Source organism: Pholcus phalangioides, unplaced genomic scaffold (genome assembly GCF_987345545.1).
Source record: "Pholcus phalangioides strain wild (caught in Gottingen) unplaced genomic scaffold, Ppha-v1.0 ptg000042l_1, whole genome shotgun sequence".
Classification (NCBI taxonomy): domain Eukaryota; kingdom Metazoa; phylum Arthropoda; class Arachnida; order Araneae; family Pholcidae; genus Pholcus; species Pholcus phalangioides.
Genome location: NW_028301628.1, coordinates 20,780,489 through 20,804,014, shown reverse-complemented (window position 1 = coordinate 20,804,014; position 23,526 = coordinate 20,780,489). Strand labels below are relative to the sequence as shown.

At 36.1% G+C, this 23,526-nt stretch overlaps 1 protein-coding gene across 1 annotated transcript in view; it reads right to left on the bottom strand.

Annotated features, from left to right (window-relative positions):
- Cht7 (chitinase 7) overlaps window positions 1–17,547 on the bottom strand; it is a 79,344-nt gene extending 61,797 nt beyond the window's left edge. Inside the window, exon 1 of the mRNA XM_089254800.1 lies at window positions 17,101–17,547. Within this exon, the coding sequence (XP_089110926.1) occupies window positions 17,101–17,115 (15 nt within the window). The 5' untranslated portion in view covers window positions 17,116–17,547. The remainder of the gene's footprint in view (window positions 1–17,100) is intronic.
- Window positions 17,548–23,526: the final 5,979 nt, after the last annotated feature.

Here is a 23,526-nt window from a genome sequence, read left to right as displayed (position 1 = left end):
ATTTCCAAGGATTGAACATGATCAAAGTTTATCCATTTATTCAACAGAAACATATTACATTGGTGTTCAAAATTGAGAGAATTTTTACATTTGGACGATCGTCTCCGGAACCTCTGAACAAATTTTAATAAAATTTTGTAACACACAGGTTGATATACCTCAAGCAAAATACGCGTGCAATAGTTATTTTACCCACATGCGTGCGTAAGACGCATCAGTGCCGGACGGTCTGACAGAGAAAGAGATAACGATATCGAACAGGAAAAATGAGTTAATGGGAGTTATGTTTACCCTCTTTTTCTGTTGTCTCCTCTCTCCACTCCATTTTTTACGGTTTTTAATGATTCTTTTTTCAATTCAAGACATGATTTACACACGTTGAAATGATCAACCTAATTGAAATGATCCTTAGTAAACACATCAACCAAAATTAATTGTCTTTTTAAGAGACATTTTGACGTACAGTAAACACAAATCAATCAAAAACCGAAAATGTATAAACCGAATTCCATTAAAATTTGTCCAGAAGTTCTGGAGATAATCGACCAAAAATGAAAATTCTCTTAATTTTGAACAATCGATCGTGGGGGAAACAACGGAAATTACCTATTTACCTCGCGGAAGAAATTCATGAATTGAATGATATCCTTCTTCTCTGGTGGAATCCCAGAGTTGATTGATCTCGGCCAAAGCGATTTTGTTTGACTTGAGACGTCTATCTAGTAATTATCTGGGATACGCACCGAATCCCTTAAAATAACGTTTTCTTCTCCCCTCTAGTTTGAACGTTACTATTTATAAAGCCTTGAAACAAAAACACAAAAAACTCTTTCAAGGATAGTCAAGGATTTCCAAGCTTCAGATTCGGATTAGCCTTACTTTATTTACTTATTTATGGCAAAGAGGAATTTTAAAAAAAAAGTGAAGGCAAATAAAAAGAAAACAGTATTTTTTCCCATCGTCCCTGAATGAAAGACTTATTAAGCTTTTCGCACAAGAAAATAATAATAATACGAGAAAAAGGAACCAACGCATCTTCCAATGAGATCTTATCAGAAAATAACCTCAGATAATAAATAATGATAATAACTACATATTTTTTTCATATTTATATTTTGTTTGTTGCCAGTTTCCTACTTTTTTTTTTGTTGTATTCATAGCCGTCCAAGCGTTTAATTTCATCTCTTAAAACACACACTAAAGAAAGCTTTTTTTTGTGTGTGTTATTCGACTTGAATTTCGGTGGAAAAAGCGTTATTTCACTTTCTCCTCTATGCTTCAGCCATTGTCACTACCACACTCTGCTTCACAACGTTATTCTTCTACTCTCTACCGTTGTTGTTTCTTTCATAATTCAATATAACGACCTAGAAACTTTCACCGAAACGTCGAACGAATGGTTCGAATCACTATTCCGAACCACGTTGTTCCTTTCTTTTTTTTGTAGAAACGGCGGAGGTCAATGCATGTTCGATTTTTTTGAATTGCGTTGAGGAAATTAAATTTGCATATTCAATGAAAAAGTTTGTTCTACGTAGATGGACTACTTGCGGAAAATCTACTATTGTTTCTATCCATCAATCAGAATCTCCGTGCACCAGCTTTGTCGGGTACATTGCCCTAAGGCTCGAGAGCCCCGTGGAGAGGTGTTGGTGACCCCATCTGGCACAGCGCAAGTAATTCCCTGCTGTAACGAAATAGCACGGCGATCACCACTTTTTTTGGTCTGTCCACTATTGCTCTTTACGTCTTTAAAAACATAATTTTGGAGGCTCGCCATACTCATAATAATACCAGTCTAATAGCGTCCATATATATCAACTACAGTGAATTCTCGCTCCACTTGTTATAACGAAAATTCCTTTAGAACGATATTTTTCGAATCTTGTATGGCATTGCCTATAGTCTAATATTAAATTCCTCTCGATACAACGATGTCCTCTACTACGATGAATCCATCTATAACAACAATTTTTTAAAATTTTTCGAAAAACTGCTACTATATTTTTTATATTTCACCCAAAATCACCTTCAATATATTTTGAAATTACTCGCCATTGTTTTGTTCTTCCGAGGATGTTTAATAAAGTCGGTGTATTGCACGATCGAATCTTTTAGTAATTTAATTGTAAACTTTGTAATTTAATTGTAAACTTTGTAATTTTATTGTAAACTTTGTAATTTTATTGTAAACTTTGTAATTTTATTGTAAACTTTGTAATTTTATTGTAAACTTTGTAATTTTATTGTAAACTTTGTAATTTTATTGTAAACTTTGTAATTTTATTGTAAACTCTAATTTGTATAGTGCTATCGTAATTGACTGGGGACAAATAAATTATGCTATTATGTTATGTTTGAAAGGTTAATGAAGTTGTCTTGCAGCTACTTTCTGCGTAGTACAGAAAAGTGTTGTGTGGGAAACAACTTTGCCCAGGGTAAAACGATTAACCGAATTTTATTCGTCAACTAATCAATGCAAATTTTTTCGCTAAAAATGCATTTAATCGTGCTATAGTAACAACGGCAATTGGAGAGACGCGAACAGCAGCATGAATTTGATGGTGGCCGATAATAATGCTACTTCTCGATATAACGATGATACTTCTAAAAAGTTTTTTTTTCTTGGTCCGTAAAGTATCGTTATATCGAGTCTTCACAGTAAATTGAATTACATTTCAACAATTCGGGTGCTTTTCCAACGAGTGCTTATGCTAAGAAATATAGCGTATTGGTTCAGGTAGGAGCCCCAGATTTTGTACATTCTTTGCAACATCAAAAGAAGAAGAAAAAGGCAAGAGAAAAAACAAACAAACAAACATATATTGGTGAATACATGAGAAAATGATTATTTAAAAAAATGTTATATACAGCTTGGAAAGCGAAAAAAAAAATAGTTTTGGGGAAAAAGAATGACTGACCGTAAGCAAATGTACAAAAAATTTAACAAAATGACAAGTGTATATATTAAAAAAAAACTCGTGTATAAAGAAAAATGAACAGTATATACAGCGACAATCAGCAATTAGAATAGGCGAATTCAATCGATTGGCAAACAAAAAAAAAATTACAGATCTCTTGCTTACTCCTGATATTTTCAGCTCGGGAGAGAAAAATCATGGTTTAATACCATTGTCATCGATTTAAGTAGTTCTAAAAATCTGATGATTCTATATGGCAAATTTTCTATCATATATTCACTGCCTTTGAAATCGAAATATATCGAGAATTGGGAGCTGATGATAATCTCTTATTCTCTGTAAGATTTCACGAAAACATGAAAAAAATCGGATATCACATGTTTACAGCAAAAAATGCAGAAATCTCTAAAGCGATCAACGTCACATACCAAATTCAGTCTTGTATCTAGTAAATTTTTGATATAAACTGTATTCTGAATTCAAGTAAAACTTTGGAAAAAAATTAGTATCCAGATATTTATACAGCGTGTTCTGTTAGTGGAGCGACAAACTCAAAGGGTTGTTAGTAGACATCAAGAGGAAACGAAAATTGCAATGGAACATGGTGCCGCAAACCCCGTTCAGAGAATGAAAAATCGCGAATTTTAGACAAATATTATTCCACAGTATTCTTCAACAGCCCAAAAGTATCACCGATTTGTGAAAATTATAATTTTCTTTGCATTTCGAGAACACTCGAACTAGGGGATTTATTTGCCGTTGAGTTCATAAAGAATGCTTAAGTTTTATGTTATCAGAAAAGACTTAAAACCGCGCACGTTATTATTTTGTGCTTATGAAATGACCGATCCAATTTGCAATACGTAAACTCGATTTCCTTGAATGCTCGTTTGTTAAACGCCCGGAAACACCAATTTTAAGAACTCGCACATTCTCTCTCTCTCTATCCTTCGGTGTTATCTCCATTGTTTGTTTCTCGGCAATGGCGTGGGGTGGAGCTGAATTTGACTGAACTCACGCGAAAAAAACAAAAATCTTCTAAAAACCAGATTTTGCCCCACCTAAATTTTAATCATACGTTAGGGTGGGGCGCCTCGTTAAAAATTTGAATGCCGTTATGTGTCTTTTTTCCCTTCTTACTTCATTCCATTTCGACACGCTTCGGAGCTCTTTCAAGACAATCTGATGTTTGGATTCGGTCTCGATTCATTTCTATAAATTTTTATTCTGTATGAAAATTTCATTTTTATCCTAATTGAATCTAAATAAAAAATTAACATTTTCTAAAAATTCAATTCCATGATTTTTTTCAAATACTTTATATACGTATTTAGATTATTTTCAAACAGAATCCGAAGGGGGGAAATAAAAATACATGTATTGAATTTTTTTTCGCTGATTTTGAGTGATTACTCTTAATTTAAACCAACGTTATACAGTTATACAGTTCACGCTGTGCAGTTTTCGCATTTATACGATGTTTTGATGTGCTTTCTTGAACGTTATGTGAATGGGATATTCCGCGGTATCTCGAACTGAAGAAAAATACCAATAAAACGATAGAGATCAATAACTGTGTAACGCCATAACCCTTCGTACTGAATTATCGAGATATTAAAAAAATGAAATCACTTGCCGGATCAAGCGATCCCTTGAGTAGAATATTGCATGTATGTATATATAGTATTTTTCTTTTTTCTCTCAATAAATTATATTATTATTGTTACTACTGCTATGTTTAGGCAACATAAAGCGACATACTGTGTTGGTAAGTTTTTAATAGCACAAAAGATACCATTTTTAGAGACTGCACACAAATAGAATGAATTCAACCATTTCATTTTTTTATTCACAATAAATAAGAATTATATCTTTTTGCAATTACTTTGACGATTAAAAATTTTTACAACTTCTGGGGTTAATTTTCGTTTCGCAATTCGTGAGTCATACCCTCAATCACTGACGATAAATACTGAAAACGTCAAGGTTGAATATCTCCGTTAATATTGATTTTAAAAATATGCAGTTTTTTTTTCGAATGACTTTTCAGAGCCGCATTTACATTTAATTTATTGAACACAGGGTCTACATAAAAACTTTTCTTTTGTATGTATATGATCTTTCCCCTTGGAAAATTTAAGGCATTTTGATTAACTGCAAGTCATTTGAAAGCCTTTTGTGATTAAAAGTAAGTTTCTGAAGTCAACGCTTGCAGAAATGTAAGCTGTGCAAACAATTTAGAAAAGCTTAAATGTACGAATATTTGGAAAGTTATGTTACATCAAATAATGTTTCCTGTTCTCTTGTGTATAACAGTTTTCCATACTGAAATCGATATTATTTATTATAAGAAATCTGATTCGATAATTATGATTTTGCCTGGTGTCTGGTTAGAACGTAAGTAAGATTTGTCTAGTGTTAGAGAAATTTTCCCCAGTTTCTGCTTGTGGTGTTTGTGATTATATTTGTCTGGTTGTTAGTGTTTTTTTCTTTCCTCAGAGATATTTTAGCTAATCTTTGGTTGTGGATATTTTCTTAGTCTGGCTCCGAATGAACTTATCCGAGACGAGAAAAGATTTCATTCATAAGAATCCAATTATCCGAAAAATGACTCGTATTTGAAATATTTCGAAAAACAACTGATTGTATGACCTAGGAAAGTGATCCTTTCTTCAATCGATTTTTGGGCAGAAATTCTTGACAGTTCACAATTTGCGTGTCTTTTCGTGACAACTGGTAAATACCTTCGCGTCGCATACATCGAGGGTCGTGTCCTAAGAACCGGGTCTTCCTTCGTCGAAAGTATAATCACAATTTGATACCTAATTAAAAGTTTGCAGCATGGTCCTGTGCCTCTTAAAAATATCGACAGATCTGTAGGAACTGTTACGAATTCATGGAAAAATTTCCTTTTTTTTAATTTGACTACACCATTAAATAGAATGTCCCATAAATTCGTAAATAGTTTAAGAATTCATAAAAATCGAAGGAACTATTAAATTAAGTAATCACAAATTAATTAAATTATAAGTTATTTGTTAATAAGTATTACCTATAGTAGTTGCAGTAATTATATATTACTTGTTATTAATAATTACTATAATAACTATAATTATAGATATGAATAGGGCTCAGATTTTTATGGCCTAAAGATCTAAAAAATATGCAAGCCTCTCTATGACCTAAAAAACAAAAATTTGACTTTAAAATTTAAAAATATGAACTTTTAGTTTTCTAATCTCTTTTTTCTTCAGTTATTGCTTCTTAACCTAACCTTTCGAAAGTCCTGGAAAATATTTCATGACTTTTTACTCTGAACACTCAATTTTAGGCACTGCCAGAATTACAGGAAGGGACGGGGGAAGGGGGGGACAACTACCAAACTTGAGGAAGTGGCAATTTCATGAATTAAAAAGAATTGAAAAAATAATTTTTACTTCAAAACGTAATGAAAAAATGCGAATACAGTATCTCTGAAGAAAGTGATTCAATCTTCCGGTGATAAATGACCTGATAAATAACCAAAAAAATTACTTATTGCGTGAAAATTTCCAAAATATGACCGATCGCTCAAAAGTGCACCAAATATGACCAGTAGGTCGGGAATGCTTAAAATATGACTTGTCATAAAACAATATTATATGTCATAAAAATCCAAACCCTAGTTATAAGTATTGGTTTTAATAATATGTATTGTGTATATGAGAAGCACATAGTAACCAATCATTTAAATAACACGAGGCAATAAAATTACTTTAATAAAAATTTACAAAACAGAAAAAAGAGTTAACGTGCAATAATTTTATCGTGATTCCGTGTGAAATCATATTGTCATTACAGGTGCTGCTCAACCCCATTAAAATCCCGATCTCTCCATTAAAAAGTCTCGCCGCAGAGAGCAACAGGCTTAAAACGGTGAAATATTCAAACATCACACTTCACTTATACTTCGAAAAGTATATGGTAGATGGCAGCGCTATAACAAGTATTACACAGAAACAAGCTTCACGTTAGGTTCACAACACGGACACGCACATTCCAACATGTACCAATTCGTTAGAAGTTCCGCGGAGGAATGTAGACGAGGTGAATGTATGGTTTAGTAGTAGTAGTAGGTACTGCTCAACATGCCCTCCATCTCCTTGCTTCAAAAAAGAAATAGATTCGATGCACGACGGATTCCAGCGTAATTCGCGTGCAGAGGTGAAACATGTTTTGAAATTCTGTCTTTTAACACAACTGAGTTCATAACATTGCTTTCATTAACGCGGTTGGTCAAGTAGTCCCAAGGCCAAAGGTAATAAGGGATTAGATGGAGCGGCAGTGTTATTGGAAAGGATCCGCTAATCACTCTGTCTCTTGAAAAGATTTGCCGCCGTAGCCTTCACTCAGGTATAGCGTGTGAAGTGGTCTTAGATATTGTAATGTGGTGTCAAAACAGTCCCTTTGTTGAAGTGATGGAATTACACTGAGTATATATTCACATGCCTAGAGCCAATCAATACGTTCGAGGTCCCGAGACCTTGTTTTCATAAAGAAGCACAAATGATGAAAATGACATATCACACTGTTGACTTTGAACCATGCAACGGATTTGTTCCAGACCAAATACATGCATTTACAACGCCATTCACATAGAAATTAGCCTCGTTGAAAGGTGTAATACCTCGAGACATGCCACAGAACACCCCAGACTGTTTAATTTCGACCACTCTGTATATGAGCCGAAATTGTTGTATTACAATTTTTTCTAGTATGCTGACATTTTTCCTCGGATAGACATTATTTACATGATTTTTCTTTTTTAAAATTCGAATTGATTAAAAGACGTTTCACGGTCGCTGGCGATTCCCTTTGTTGCCATTACACTTTACAGGGTGTCCCATGAATTCGTAAATAGTTCAAAAATTAACAAATATTGAATGAAATGGTGTATTTAAATGGGTTTGGGAAAAAAACGTTAGTCTCACGAAGGGGGATATTCAGAGTCCTATAAGACGCAGAATGATTTAACAATCATTCTTTAATATTTTCATGTTACTCTTTAGCCTACATAAGGTTTTCATGATGATGGCAGATAAAGCACTATTGGTTCTTTCACCTCAGCCACGAATCACCGGATGAATAGCTTTACGAACATTTCGGACACAGAAGGGATAAAGAAAGATTTGTCTTTGTGTAGCTCCCTTTATCGACAAAAGTTTGAACTAATTTTCTTTTCTGTACCAAAAAAAAAAAAAAAAAGAAAAGAAAACCCTTCGTGAAATAACTTTTTCGCATTCAAATATACCAATTCCTTCAATTTTTATGGTATTTCCAACAATTTACGCATTTATGGGACACCCTGCCTATACTGTACATCAAAGGAAAATTTTTTTTCCCGAATTTGTAAAGATTTATAGCCTATTTTTCATCACAGGCATGAAGAATTGCTTTGAAAAAGAAATGAAAATACTGAAAAAACAAAAGGTATCACCAAGAGAAAATCATAGAGACGTAGGCCTTTTTGAATAACAATAATATAAAAAAAAAATTGAAAGATAAGAGAAAATAGTATACCCCGAAACAGGTTTATAATTTCTGGAAGTGTTTGATGGAGGAAAGTCTGCGTCATATATATGCGAAGAGAACTAATTTTTTCCCCTTCCATATATTATTGGATTTGCCTTGACCTGATTTAAAAGAGCTTCTAGTTCGCTGGTATAGGGATGGATATTGCGAGTCTTTTTCGTGAAATAGCCAGAAGGGATCATTCTCTCAACAACTGGACATCTTCATAAACCACATACACAGCAAAACTGCGCAAAATACCGGAAACCGCGGTCGCGATTGTTTTTTTTTTTACTGGAAAATCTACTGATACAGTCGGCCCCGCTTGATTGGTCGCATGCCAACGGTTCCAGCACATAATATCCGATTAAGTGGGCTACCCGTTTATCCGGGGGGGGGGGGGGACAAATCATTTGCCACTTTATAACGTTAGTGTAGTTTTTACATTGAAAACTGACGAGAAAAGGATCAATATTAATAAAACTTCCCGAATAAATCAGACATCAAAAATGAAATGAATGCTATATTTAATTACAATGATAACAATACCTAAGATTTTTTACTTTTCATTAGGGAAGTTAGCGCTCTCTATTGGCTTAACAGAGAACAAAAACAAAATAATTAAATATGCGTATTGATGACAACTTGAATTCTTGGAGGCCAGTGGCTACTCTCAAATATATTCATTTTAACCTAGTAACATAATTTCCATTAAACCCAAAAGTTTCACTCAATAAAAACATTTTGTGTATAGTTGTTGATGTACATTAACAGTTGACGTGCATAGCATAATATTCTACTAAGTAGAAAAATTGTGAACATCCTATCTCGATCGTGTAAATTTTGTTTCCGGAGGATTTTCTGGGTTCATCCATTATCCGATTAAGCAGGCCGATTGTATTTGAGAATATTACAGAGCCTGAGCAATCGGACTTACCATAAATCGTCGTACATTTGGCAAAACACAATTGAACGAATATTTTATATAAGAAAAAACATTGTCATATTTACCTCAAATGAGTGCTACAGTTTTGACGTAAAGTTTAAAAGAAAAAAATTAACTTCTTTCAAATGGCCTGGTGACAAATGAGCGAATTAGAAATCTAAAAATTTGACCGTTACGTAGCGGAAAATTGGAATTCCTAAATACATGATACAAGAGGCGTACTCAGGGTGGAGCGCAGGGGCCGGTGCCTCCTCCACCTAACGCGATCAAAAATCCAAAATAATTTAATAAATAGTAAATAATTTACATTTTGTTTCGATAGTTTCATATTTTTATGAAAAAATTTAACTAACATTGGAATGTATTTTTTCGCTCCATTTGTTGATTCAAAGTATTTTTTGTGAAGCTTAGTGATTTTTATAATTTATCTGGAAGAAATTCCTAGAGTCCCCTCCAAAGGTGGATCCTGTGTACGCCCTTGCATGTTACAGACAAGTCCAACGACACCTTATCCACAAGGATGCCCTTTTGAGTATACTGGAACGTAAATCCCTGTAAGTACAGGATATCCCCATAAATTCGTGAATAGTTTAAAAGTTCGTAAAAACTGAAGCAATTGATATATTTGAATGCGGTTTGCGAAAAGTTATTTTCTCAAATGAAGGGTGATTTTTTTCTTTTGGTTTAGTTCAATTTTTTGTCTCGGCCAAGGTACATGAAATCAGTATAGGCTATCTCTAAACTGAGGTGAAATGGAATCATCATCAATCTCTACTGCCGCCAAGCTGGATGCCATTAGCTAAAGTTAAGAGAGGCTGCAATGTCTCTATTCAGCGAGTTTGTGTTTTCAGGAAAATCAGATGGTCTCTCTGCGGTATGCTGGTGAGTGTGCTTGCCCGGTATGTGAGAGGTACTGGGCTCGATTTCCGGAAAATTTTTTTCCATGTTCACCTCGGCATAATATCCAGATTGTCTATTGATTTCATGCAAAAGAGATTGTTCTCAGGGAGACACAAGAAGTAGACAGAAATAAGTGGTATCGAATAGATCTCGTTTAGGCTAGTTCTGATCTTTCCCCTCCCTTTCCTCCCCCATTTAGACGAACTTTCAAATTTGTACAGTAGACCATCAAGGTCGTACATTATTATTTGTGTACCGAGATGTAAAATCCGTATTAATGTCTAAATTTGCGGCTATGCCGATAACACAGCTCATTCTAACCTGTTCTTTTCTCTAGTCGCAATGGTGTTTTTTAACGTCAAAACTGACCATGCAATTAATAAATTCCTCAAGTTCTGAATTAGAGCAAGATTTCTGAAAAATAAAGAAAAAAAAAAAAGACTTAAGAAAATCAGTGCTGGATAATATGATGTAGACACGAAAAAGTGATTCCAGCAAAAAGTCAATTAGCGATATTACAAAAGAAAAAACAAAAAGATACGGCTTTAGAAAACGAATCTCTTCAATCACCGCGAGGTTCAGTTTCACTCTTTAGAAAGTGAAATAATTAAAAATATATCGATTACCGAACGAGATAATTTTCATGGCATGTCTCCGCGCACAAGGTATCAGAAAAACAAATCTCCATTGTGTGTAGGCGAAAGTGTTCAATTAACAACGTCGTGGAATACATAAGAAAACGCGTAGAGCGTCTCGAGTGGGTTATAGTTACTGTAATGAGTCTGTCAGCCAAATTATAAAGGATTTCGAAAAAAAAAAGGGAGCGGTGGAGAATTAAATTCTCACGGCGCGTATCTTTTGTTTTGTGGCGATGCATGAAATTCCTTAAGAGAAAAGCTCATTCATTCCTCATTATTTTGTTTAAAAAGATGCTCTTTTTTTCATCTTGAGAAATTCTAGGGCACGTGATTTGTGGCCAAAGCATTCGCGTGGAAGCCATCGAGCGTAGCCGAGAGACCTGTACCTTTTTTTTTTTTGTTACCAGTATTACAATTTTGCTGTGTTTTATTTTTTCCATTGCGTTCTGGCGGGATCCGTTGACCCTTTGAACGACGATCAGCTTGGCTGATTCGGATCGCCGACGAGGAATGAGCCGTTATTTTTATTATTATTCTTTTTTTCCTATTACTTTATCCATTTACGAAAGTCTAGTGACAAAAAGAAAATAATAATAATAATAATAATAATGAATGTTACTTAAAAGATTTACGTAAAAAGAAGAAACAGCTTGAAAAGTCTATTTAACGTATATATAAATTATAAAGTAAATGTAAATTGCTTTTGTTTCTGTCGACAGTTCCTGAAATCGCATCTGTGTCAGTACATTGGATTTTTATCAATTCCAGTTTGTGCTAAAAATTTTTACCCCTTTCACGTACAGTCTTTTGACAAAAAATTTCAATAATACTTGTTTGAAGTATTGGCGATAAGTTTCAGAAACTGGTTTCCTTATTCGCATGTTAGAAATAGAAGGGGGAGGATAAAGAATAGGGTATATTCCTCATTGCACCTTTCCACCCTCCCTGCGTTCTCTTATTTATATGTGTATATGCAGCGAAATCTCGAAAAACTGGTTTTCTTTTCATACCTCTCTGCGGACCGAGGAAGGTACGCAGAGGGATTGTTGTTATATCGAGAGGCAACATTATCATCACGTGCAAACAAATTTAGCTGCTGTTGGCATTTTTTCTAAATTGACGTTGTTAGTAGCACCAAAAAATGCACTTTTGAAAATTTATTAGAATATTTTACTTGATTTGTCGATAAACAAAATTCGGTTAAATGTATTGCCCCTGTGGAAAGGTTTGTCGCAATACAATTTAGTGCATCGCACAAAAGTAGCGATACCGAAAACTTCATTAACACTTTCAGTGATCAGGTGGTACCAAGTACCGATATTATTAGATGTTATGGGAAGAACAAAAATGTGACGAGTTTGAAAATGTATTGAAGGATATATATATATTTTTTTCTAGCGAGAAATATAAAAAATATATAGTTGTGTAGCGGTTTCAAAATCTTCTCGAAAAATATCGTTATATAGTTATAAATTATTATATTATTACATTATATAAGTTAATATAATTATAATATAGACGGGTTTATCAGAGTAAAAAGTCGTTTATCGACAGGAAATGAACGTTAGGGGGTTCAAGAAGTGAATAAAATATCGTTGTAGAGGGATTCATTGTAATATATAATATCGTTGTAGCGATGTTTCTCTGTAGTAAAAAGATACGCTATATTTGGATGAAAAAAATCACTAAACAAGAGAATAGAAAAAAACGTCGTGAGGAAAAAAAAAACAACCCGTTCATATGGTTACAATAATTCTTCCCGATGATAAAAAAAAAGAGAGAGCTGGAATTAATTTCTTCCATCTGTGTTAAGACGAGATATCTCGTCCGTGATCGTTAAAGAGTTAAATGGGACTAATGAAGAAAGTATTTTCTTGCTTATGATTAACTCATACACGCAGATTAAAAGTCTGCATTTCCGAAGAAAATTCTTGCGAAATTAACGTATCTCTTAAATTCGAGCGAATGCAACCAATAAGCTTATTGGTTGTTTTTTTTTTCAAGTTTTGTAAAAGATTTTTTACCAAACTTTTATTGTGTAATCCCGGCTTTAAAAGCTCATACCTGAAGAAAATTCGTCAGTATGAGCAGCAGTTGGGGACCTAGACGAAATATAGATATTCGTCCAAAAACAGTAATGGATGTAACAATAACTAACAATGATAGATATTGTTGTTTTTAGTCTATGATTAGAGTTCTATGATCATGACATCACTGATAAGACAAACGGACACACATGATTTTTTTAATATATATATTCCCACTAAGATTCATTAAAATAGGGATGAGATGGATGACGGTCTCGCGCCAAGAAATCGGTCGAGTAAATGAATACATTATAGCGGGGAAAAAGAATGAAGAAGAAAAACAGCGAGAGAGGATTTCGTTTCTCTTGGAAATAATCGAACTGGTTGGTGACGGACTCGATGAACCGAATCTCGCAATCGGCTGGTTTTTTTTTTTTAGTATCGAGTTCCTGCTGCGGTTCGACGGAGACTCAGAATCTAACTTTACGCGCTGATTAAACGAATTCACTGCATTTGTGTGTTCGATTTTTTTTCTCCTTTTCTATCCTCATTAACACCTAAAAAAACAATTTGCACGGATGAGAGAAATTGTCGGACATTTGTAATCGGAGATCCGCCCTAAAAACCGAGTGAAGTAAATAAAAAAAATTGTGAATTTTTTTTCCGAAGTTGATCATAAATTTGTATTAACTACCCGATTTCGATTATTATACGCGTGGGATTCGAATCTTCACGTTTACTAAAAAAGTATGGGATAGATAAAAAAGTATATCTATGCTTGTATGTACATAGAAATGATACAGGGTGTCCCATAAATTCGTAAATGGTTTAAAAATTCATAAAAATGGAAGGAATTGGTTTATTTGAATGTGGCTTGAGAAAGAGAAGGCAATTATTGTTACTTATTCTCACGAAGAGGGTTGCTTTTTTTGGGTGCGAAAATTAGTTCAAATATTTGTCGGCGGAGGGTGCTACACGGAAGCAATAACTGTAAATGATTTGCTCCCGTTCTGTTTATGATGTACGCTTATCAGCTCATTTCTGAATTTTCTGTTGACATTGGTGGATAAAGCACAATCGGTGAAGTAGTTTTACGAATCATCGGCTGAAGATTTACGAGCGTTTCGTACACAGAAGATATAGAACAAAGGTTCAAATCCAATTGCTCCTGCCGGACTGATTTTCCTAGCCCTCTATCGACAAATATCTGACCTAATTTTTTTCTGTATCCAAAAAAATCCCCTTTCGTGACAATAAGTCTGAACCGCATTAAAACATACCAATTCCTTTAATCTTTATGAAAATGTTTAAACTGTTTATGAATTTATGGGACACCCTATATATTTCCCAGTAATCTCTAATTGGTTGGAAGATTTTCAATACCACAGGGAAATACAATCCTTATTATCTGCCACAGCGAACTTGACTTCGTAGGAGTTTGTTTTTGAATTACTTCATCGTGGAAGAAAAGGTTTCAGATAGTCGCCGACCTGCTGTGTCCATATCAAGTAACTTCAACCTGTTGCTTGTGTGCATGACGTTGCTCACTGAAGAACTGAAGAAACCGCGAGACACCCAGGTCCTGTCGCAAAAAGCAACGTAAGCATTTCGGCCACCTCAGGGGATGGGGGTGATCAGGGTATTTCCGGCGAAACCAAAATTTATTGACACACGTCAAAGGTCACATCACATCATGGAAGCACTGAGAGCACGACACTTGTGTCTGATTTAGTACTCACGAGGTATTGATCAGCACCCGTCTAGTTTGAATGCGAGGGTTAAGAATTATGCCGAGAATTTATTCTGGCATAGATTGACAAAGGTGTCATAAGTCCCATTTACGTGGGAAATAGGAAAAGCCGGTTTAAAACCCGCTTCAAGAATTTTCACCAATGACTGCTCTCAATTTCTTTCTTTACGAAGGAAAAAAAGTCGTCAAAAGCGGGTGCTAGAACTCCCAATGCTACCGCAATATCGCACTTGTAAACGGTAAACACATAATGCCTTTCTGTGATGATGGGTGTATCATCCATTGGGATATCAATGACTCAACACAATCGTTGAAGAACGTAATCTCACAGAACGTATTTCGTAATAAATTTTAGTATACCGGAGCTGTGGATATATACAAGAAATAACGAATCCTATTTCAAGTTTTTTGGGGCTGGATTTGATACCAGCTATAATACCATGCTATGCACCGGAATTAGGACATTCCAAATCCGTGTATGTTGTATGCTTTGTGGTGTTCGATAATTCGCAATAGTTGTTCGATAATAAGCGATTTTTTTAAAATCAAATAATTGAAAAATGCGATGTTTCGCACTCACACCACTTGAAAAGTATCAAGAACAGTTGCTCGTATCAAAAACGAAATTGAAAAATGGTGGATAGAAACAGACACATATTCAGAATTATTTAAAAGAAATCAAGAATAAATTCGTATCACGGTGCTTGTGTGTCGCATATACCGTTCTTCAAAAAACCGTAATGAAAAACGTTGTGTGCGGGGAAACGCTACAAACAGGAAATCTAGACGAGTGCTATAAGAGTTGAGGAAAATGTCACGGAAAAATGTTCTAACTGGGGGGAAACCTTACATGTGTGCAGGATCTACTGTATTCCACGCTGATCCTATCCACCCAATATTTATAGTAAATGCGGTCTTATATTGGTTCTTATGGGTTCTTATGTGGACTCTTATCCCATCTATTGGGTTCAAATGTTCCCCATTTGTGTCCTAAATGATGTTTCGTTTTTTTTTCAGAATAAATTAGGAATGCTGCCATTGTGTGAGATGCATATCTGTTATAAATAGGTACGCTCATCCGCGGCCGGAAGTAGTGGAGACAGGGGACGATTGCTCCAGGCGGCAAAATTTAGGGGGCGCAAGGAACAAAGAACACGGCTATAAAATTATCGAATTTTGAAGTTGTGGGGTGGCAAAAACCCTAGTTATAGCCCTGCGTTCGTCGGGAAAAAAAGAGCATTTTCTCTGTCTAGTAGTTATTCTACAATCACATCACCGTAAACCCGTAAACATTTCTCTGCACCCATTCATTGCGATACGCATACGTTTTGGATTGAGACCTGAAATTCCCAGCTATTTTAAGAAAATCAATGCGAATTCCCGAGAAATTACGTCGATTCCTGCACTCATATATCTGTGCTCAGATGGCACAAAATATTATAAGTCACTGTTTCAAAATTTCACGATGCAAATTTGTAAACAACGCGTTGTCAAAATGTGATACTGAAGACAGAAGAACCAGACACATCTCCACGTCAATATCCAGAGGACCGAAAATGTGATACTATGTTGACTTATTGCAATTTGCTTCCGTTGGTTCCTCATAAATTGAAAGCGATGGACGAAATTTTGTCACCTTCCAAAATTTTGGCGAACGAGACTCCAGAATGTGAACAGTTCAGTTTTTCGGGAAAAGTGACTTGTGACATTTTGCCAGATATATTCGATGATTTTTGGAGAAAAAAATTAGTAAAAACGAATTACTTTATAAATTTATGTATATATATATAGTTTACTTATTATTTAACTCTTAAATGCATAGCTCGCATATGTGCAAAGATTTCTTTAAACGTTTATTACTGCAGTCAGTTTGAAGATAAAAAAATTCGGAATCACCTTTGCACATAAGGTGAAGTCATTTTCTTCCCATTTTATATTTTGAATATGCTGGTAGATGCCCCAATCAACGACAACTATTTGTTAGTTGCAGAGCGTGTGTGGCTGTGATTTCGCTAAGATATTTTGTTTGCATTTTTTTTTTATACCTCGAAGTTTCGATTCGAATTTTTTTCCTTACCACAGCTTGAATCATAAAGAAGGTTGTTATATGTTTGGAAAGAGTAATATCATATATACTTCAATGCATTTATTATATTATTTATTAATTTAATTATACGCTTTTCATGTATTCAATATAAGCAATATAATGCGAAATAGATTTTTTTTAAGTGATATTTTTCTGGCTTTCAACCATGAAAAAAATTGTCAGCTTGAAAGGAAATCGAGAATTTCAGGGTAAAATATTTAAATGTACCATATTCATACGAAAATTATGAAAAATAATTGTTGAAATCAACGAGAAACGTACCATATTCGTCTTCATTTGTAGATTCTTCTTCGTTGGAATGAAAAGTAAATCCTTCTTCTCCTTTCTTCGGACTCTTTCAAGTGGCTTTTATGTCGAAGGTCTCTTTATTCGCTTCTCACTCAGATGTTTTTTTCGTAAATAAAGGATGTATTTATCAGTCCGTACCTTTCAGTCGATCATCAGTACCTGTCTCACAGAGAACACGACAACAGGGCACTTTCACACGCACACATATATCACAGATCGCACAAGTATAATAACATAGACGGACGGATTCGGCCTTAATAATGATAATCACACTCGCCAGCGAATCGAAAGGAAGTTTTCCAGTGCAACCAACAACAACAAACCTAGCTGTATGTATGTATGTAGCGGGACTGAGACAGACCAACTGACTGACTCTCTTCAGTAGAGCATTTGCCGGAGGCCACCAACCGGTCCGCTACTACTACTAACCCAGCTCTCGGAAAGGAAATCAAAAACCTGGTCGCGCTATAAAAACCAGGTCACTTCGAAAAGCAGAGGTCAGACCTTCCGAATATTGAAAATAAAATAAAGTAAAGAAACGTTCTGAGAAAAATGAATGTGGATGCATCCACACGACGAGCTTTCGAATCCACGAAAACGGAGCAAACGTCTGCACCCGTCGATTTAAAAACCAATATTAACAGTGCTTTGCGATTCCGTTGTCGATGCGACGCTTTTTCTCGATGGACGTGACGGAACTGAAATTCTTTAGATTCATTGCAGTTACTTGTTTTTTTTGTATTCCACCGACTGGGTACGCTACTGGTAAGTAGAAAAAAAAATTGAACACGTGACAATATTTGGCCAATGAGTTATGGTAAAAGTAGGTGACCAGCAGAGCGTGTCTCACTGTTTAGGTTGGCATACTATTTCCGAAAGCTCATTTTTTTTTTTTTTTCGAAATTTGTGGAATTGTTTGGTAGATAACAATGATAGCGAGAAGAAAAAAATAATAATAATGACTTATTCTTCGACAATTCGGTGAAGAAAGCTTGAATAGCGGTCGACACCCACGTGTGTGTGTGTGACACTCGTTCTCCGCGAAACATAAATTCATTCACATTGTTCACCATCTCAAATTTTTCATCCTCCTCACCACGAGAAAGAAGTGGATTTTCGTTATGTGGCCCGTCTGAAGAGCAACACAAGTAGGTCATCCAACAAAATTTCAATGATCATAATCGCTCCTAATAAGATATCGGCGTAAATAATAATTCGACACAAAGAAAAAATAGCGAAAAACGAAGATTCCGATGTAAAGAAATTCATACTCAGATGACCATGAGCATTAGTTCCAGTGATGTCTAACAAAATTTCCACATGATTTGAGTTTTATTGAACACAAATTATATCAGTACCGCACCTACTGCACTTTCTTTCAAACCGAACACGTGTTTCTAACTTTCTAACACGTGTTGCCGATGATTTTCTGAGAGTCACAAGTATGGCAGTTTCCATAAAGTTCTTCAAAGAACTAAAGATCAGACGTTTCTTCGGAGCCGGTCCCTGTGTTCATACAAGGTACTGGTGACTTTATTTGGTATCGTAATGTATGAATTAGGATTCGCGTCAACGGTAATTAACTGTAAAAAAATTTGGTATCATTTGTTGGACCAGTCGGCACTGTTTAATTAGTACTTTGTCACATCTCACCATAGTTTATATTTCACGAATATAAACACATATGCAAATTCAAACACAAACGAAAGTATATAATACTCAAAAAACCAATATAGGTATAATATTTAAATACATACACGTATATAATGCAAACACTGTAACCTCAAAGGACTGAAAAGAGTCTTTCCAGCAAGCCTAAAGGATTTATCTCATTTGATATCTTTTAGCACAAAAAAGCGTTTTATATTTATTAGATATGTTTCGATGTATTTTCGTTGGTGGTGTATATTTTTGAATAAAAGTTCAGAACTAAATTGCACTTATTGTGATGCAGCATCATGCATCATTTCTCTCCCTTTTTTAAAGATTTAAATTGCACTCATAAGAGTATTCATTCACTGCCAGTTTTGCCTTTAGCAGTTAGATGACAGCACTTGGAATACACAAATGCATGAAACCAACATAAAAGTTCACAATTACGATCTGCAATAGCTGATTCTGACATAGCCATTTCTTTAGAGGTGTAACGGTATTAAATCGCCTTTGTTGTGGTAGGTCCGTGTGTGTATGGTTATTAAAAGTCTTCGTCATTGGTGCGCGTACACTACTACTACTTAACCGTATACGTGTACCAACGTACTTTCCGTATCATGTATCAATTCATTGGAAATTCCCCATAGGAATTTCCAATGAATTGGTACGTGCAGGGAAACGTATTGTGTGTATGCGTAGCTCCTAAAACGCATTTGCTTTGCCAGAGATGCGCATACACTACAACTTAACCGTACATGCACCTGGTACACATTCCTCAACTGAATTTCTAACGAATCGGTACATGCCGGAACGTCTCGTGTGTGTATGGATATGCATGGCCCTAATCGCAATATTTCCCACTGGTATATACGATATGTCTTCAAGTATTGGTTCCATACCTGCAGTACGGAACTGTAACGAAATCATGTTATTCTGTATCTCAGGAAATCCTAAACCTTGAAAAAAGGACTTTTACCATGAAGGGACGGGAAAAGCGTAGGAAAAAGGAAGTACGTACAAGATGCAGACAGAAACCAATGGTATCTACGGATATTTATCTTTATCATGATTTACACATCTTCCGTTACGAATTCCGGTATGACCAAACACATTGTATTTAGAGGTATAAAAGACTTATTAACGTTTAAACTAGAGGGAGAGTGTGACGATGACATGGCCTCTATATTTATAAAGCAGAATCCAATAAAGTCTACCAGACATGTAAACATAGAAAGGCTTAAAAACCAACTCCTGTTACTCTTGTTATTATTGGGCCATTCAAGTAGACACTCAAGGAGATCGGGGGGGGGGGGGGGTTATGCTATTGTGCTGTGGCAAACGTATGTGTTTTTCCCTCTCTTGGCAAGGTGTAAATCTCTTTTCCAAAGTACCGTTAAACTTATACGTAGCACGAAATCGTAATGAAACATTATGTGTTAGTGAAACCCTCGCTGAATAGCGTTGACCCCGATTTGTGAAGACACTCATAAAGCGGGTTAAATTTGTCGATTTGAAGTCTAAAGAGTTTCCTTTGTATATGAAGCTGCGAAAGTCCTACACCTCGAGAAAATGCTCGATGACATTGCCATTGGCATGCGAGAGGAGATCTTGCATCTTCTTATCAGCAGGCATTAAAGGCTTCATCTATTATACTGTGACTTTTTACCGTAAAGATTTCATTTTCAGTTCGCCAAGATGTTATCACGTCAAAATCATAGATTATAAAAGAAAGCACTTTATTACGGACACAACCACTGACCTCAACCCGAGGCGGGAAAGTACCTATCTTTAAAAATCATCGAAAGAGGTCATTTTCGCGTCCGGCAACATAATCAAAACCTCATTTTGAATGCGCAGTGTCATCTTAATGTCAACACGAACCCTTCAGCGAAGTACTTTATCAACCTCCCACGGTTTGATATTAATTGTAGTACACGGTTATATCAAGCTCGTATTGCGCAAGAGAGCCCCGGGTCAATGCCCTGGAGTTAAGATGACCTTGTGAATCGGCTCAAATGCAAACACAAAGGCCTTAACAGGCAAAATGACCATAAGAGCAATAGAAAACCAATATTATGATAAAATTTTTACACTGCCCATAAAAAAGTATGGTTGTCTTACCTAAGTACGGTTAGCTCCTCGATTTATCCCAACATGAATGCCGTATTTCTTTTTAAGCGTGTCAATTGCGGTGACATTCACGACACCCAGAGGTAAGCTGTTTCATTTATCCACAGCCCTATTAGAGAAAAATTCCCTGCAACACCACAACCTGGAATTTTCTCTTAGGGGCCATTCAAATATTACGTAAGCAGATTTTCAGCCATTTTTAACCCCCCCCCCCCAACCTTGTCAGCAAAAGTCAGCAAAACACGGACCCCCCTCCCCCTGTCAGCAAAATTTCGTCAGCAGTTTAGAATATTTCATACCTTCAAAAAGGGGTGGTTGATGACGTGAGCAACCTTCAAACCCCCCCCCCCCTCGCCTTGACATCAAAAGTCGGCAAATCCGAAACCCCCTCTCCCCTCGATGCTGATGTAATACTTGAATGGCCCCTTACCAGTCGATATTGATACTTAACCGAACACCTACTGCACATTGCTCTGTGGAATTTCTAACAAATTCGTACATGTGTAAGAACGCGCGCATGTGCGTGTGTGTGTGTGTGTGTGTGTGTGTATGGCTTTAACGTATGTTACCGTTGTGCTTGTTTCGTGTTCTTGCTGGTGCGTGCTGCCACCTGACTTCCATATTTTTGAGTGAAGGTGGTGAACGCTTAAATTTTTATGTTGAAGGGGTCTGCCTTCTTTCTGCAGAGCGACTTTTTCAATTTGGAAATCAGCTCGCAATCGCGCCTCGAAGTTGGAAAAACAGCAGAAAACCTACTTCAACAGACAGCCACTGAATAATAATGCTTAATTGTACTGCATCTGCTATACAGCCCTGCTTTCGCGTAACTTTTATAATTTCCACTTTGCCTAGTGCATGAAAATCAATTGGATTGGGACGACGACCTTTTTGGCCGAGATTATAGTGTTGTTTTGCAGGAAAAAGCGTACTCCACCTTCCCTCTACCTCCAGAGGATAAAAAAATTCTGCGTGCGCCTATGGATATGTATGTGCAGTGAAATTAATCATTCTCGTTCTTTTTTGACTTGCCAAGGTACAGTTGAACTTAGTATCGTGTCTTGAAAGTATCATGTTCAAGGTCTGCCTGCTCTCTGCGGAGAGACTTTTTCGAATGAGAGACCAGCTCGCATTCATACCTTGTACCAGTCGATATTGGTGTCCCCCTTGTCGGAGCAGTCTATTGTCGGTGTATTAATAACTCATGGGTCCATCCTATCCATCCTGTTGAAAATTTTAAACACTTAAATCATATCGCCTCCCCGACACCTGCGCTCCCCCAATGTAAACATATTCAACAAATCAAGTCTCTCTGTATAGCTTAAGCCTGGTGACAGAGCCTGGCTGTGCGTGTGCTCGGTTTGTTCAATTAAATTCAGTTCAATACCTTAAGCCAGTGCGCCTTCGAGAGCACGTGTGGCTCTTCTCTGAACTTCCTCAACTAAATCTATGTCCTTCTATATAAGTATGTTCTCCAAAATCTTACGGCATACTCCAATCCAGGACGAACTCTAGCCCCGGAAAAGTGCAAAGAGCTGCGTTTGTTCCAATCATCGCATTTTCAGTCCTTATCACTAAGATTTTAGAAATGTGCAGAAATGTTTGCTTAGAAATTTTGCAGAATGGTGACACTGTTCCAATCCAGGGCCATATACTATGTAGCCCTGGATCCGATCCCACCTAGAGGTCAAACCGAAACACCGAACCCAATTCCCACCTCCCGCTGGATTGCAGGTTACTGCAGTTGCGTGTAAAAGGTCTGAAACTACACCTAACGGTGTAACGAACTATGTATAAGAAGGGAAATTTATAAAAGATTGAGCTCTTGTTTGAGACATAACAACACGAAATAAACATTAGAAAACTGGGACCCATAGTGTAAATCAATGAAGGGAAAAAATTCTCATGTGCCCAATTTTGAAGATATTCATTTTAGCCTTCGGACAGTTTTTGTCTGTATCATAGCGCTCCTTGATGTTTTAAAACACTTATCATTAAATTTTGGGCAGAACCTGGAACGAATTAAATGATTTTCCATGGAAACCTGGGAATCACGTTTCGGTTAACGAAGATTTCTTGTAGCGAACGTGATTCCGGAACGTATTATCTTCGTTATCCGAGATATCACTGCATACTTGCAGGTGCATGCACAGTATTTGTTATTAACGAGCGAGGCCAATGCTGTATATACATTTATAAATTGATTCAACATTAGGCTTAGGCTTTCTTAACCATAACACCAAACATGGCCCCCGCTCTGTCCCTTGCGGGATATAAGGCTTTCTTAACCAGCTGTAATCAAAATGATAAACATATAGTTAATATATTTAATCCCGTTTTAACGACCTTTATTATTTTATGGCCTGTATACCGACCGCACACTTAACGGTCGTTCAGATCTTGCCCTACCGAAAGGGTAGCAAAATGTTCGATACATCGCGATTATTACTATGAATTAATTGTCCCAGGGAGTCTTACTCTGAATTTGAGTAATTTACAGCTCATGTGTTTTTCTTTTAAGATATCTAGGTTATGATTATACGCATCGGAGTTAAGCCTGCGAAGATCATTTGTTCCATCGGCCTGTCGGATTGAGACCAACTAGAGCGATTTTATTCA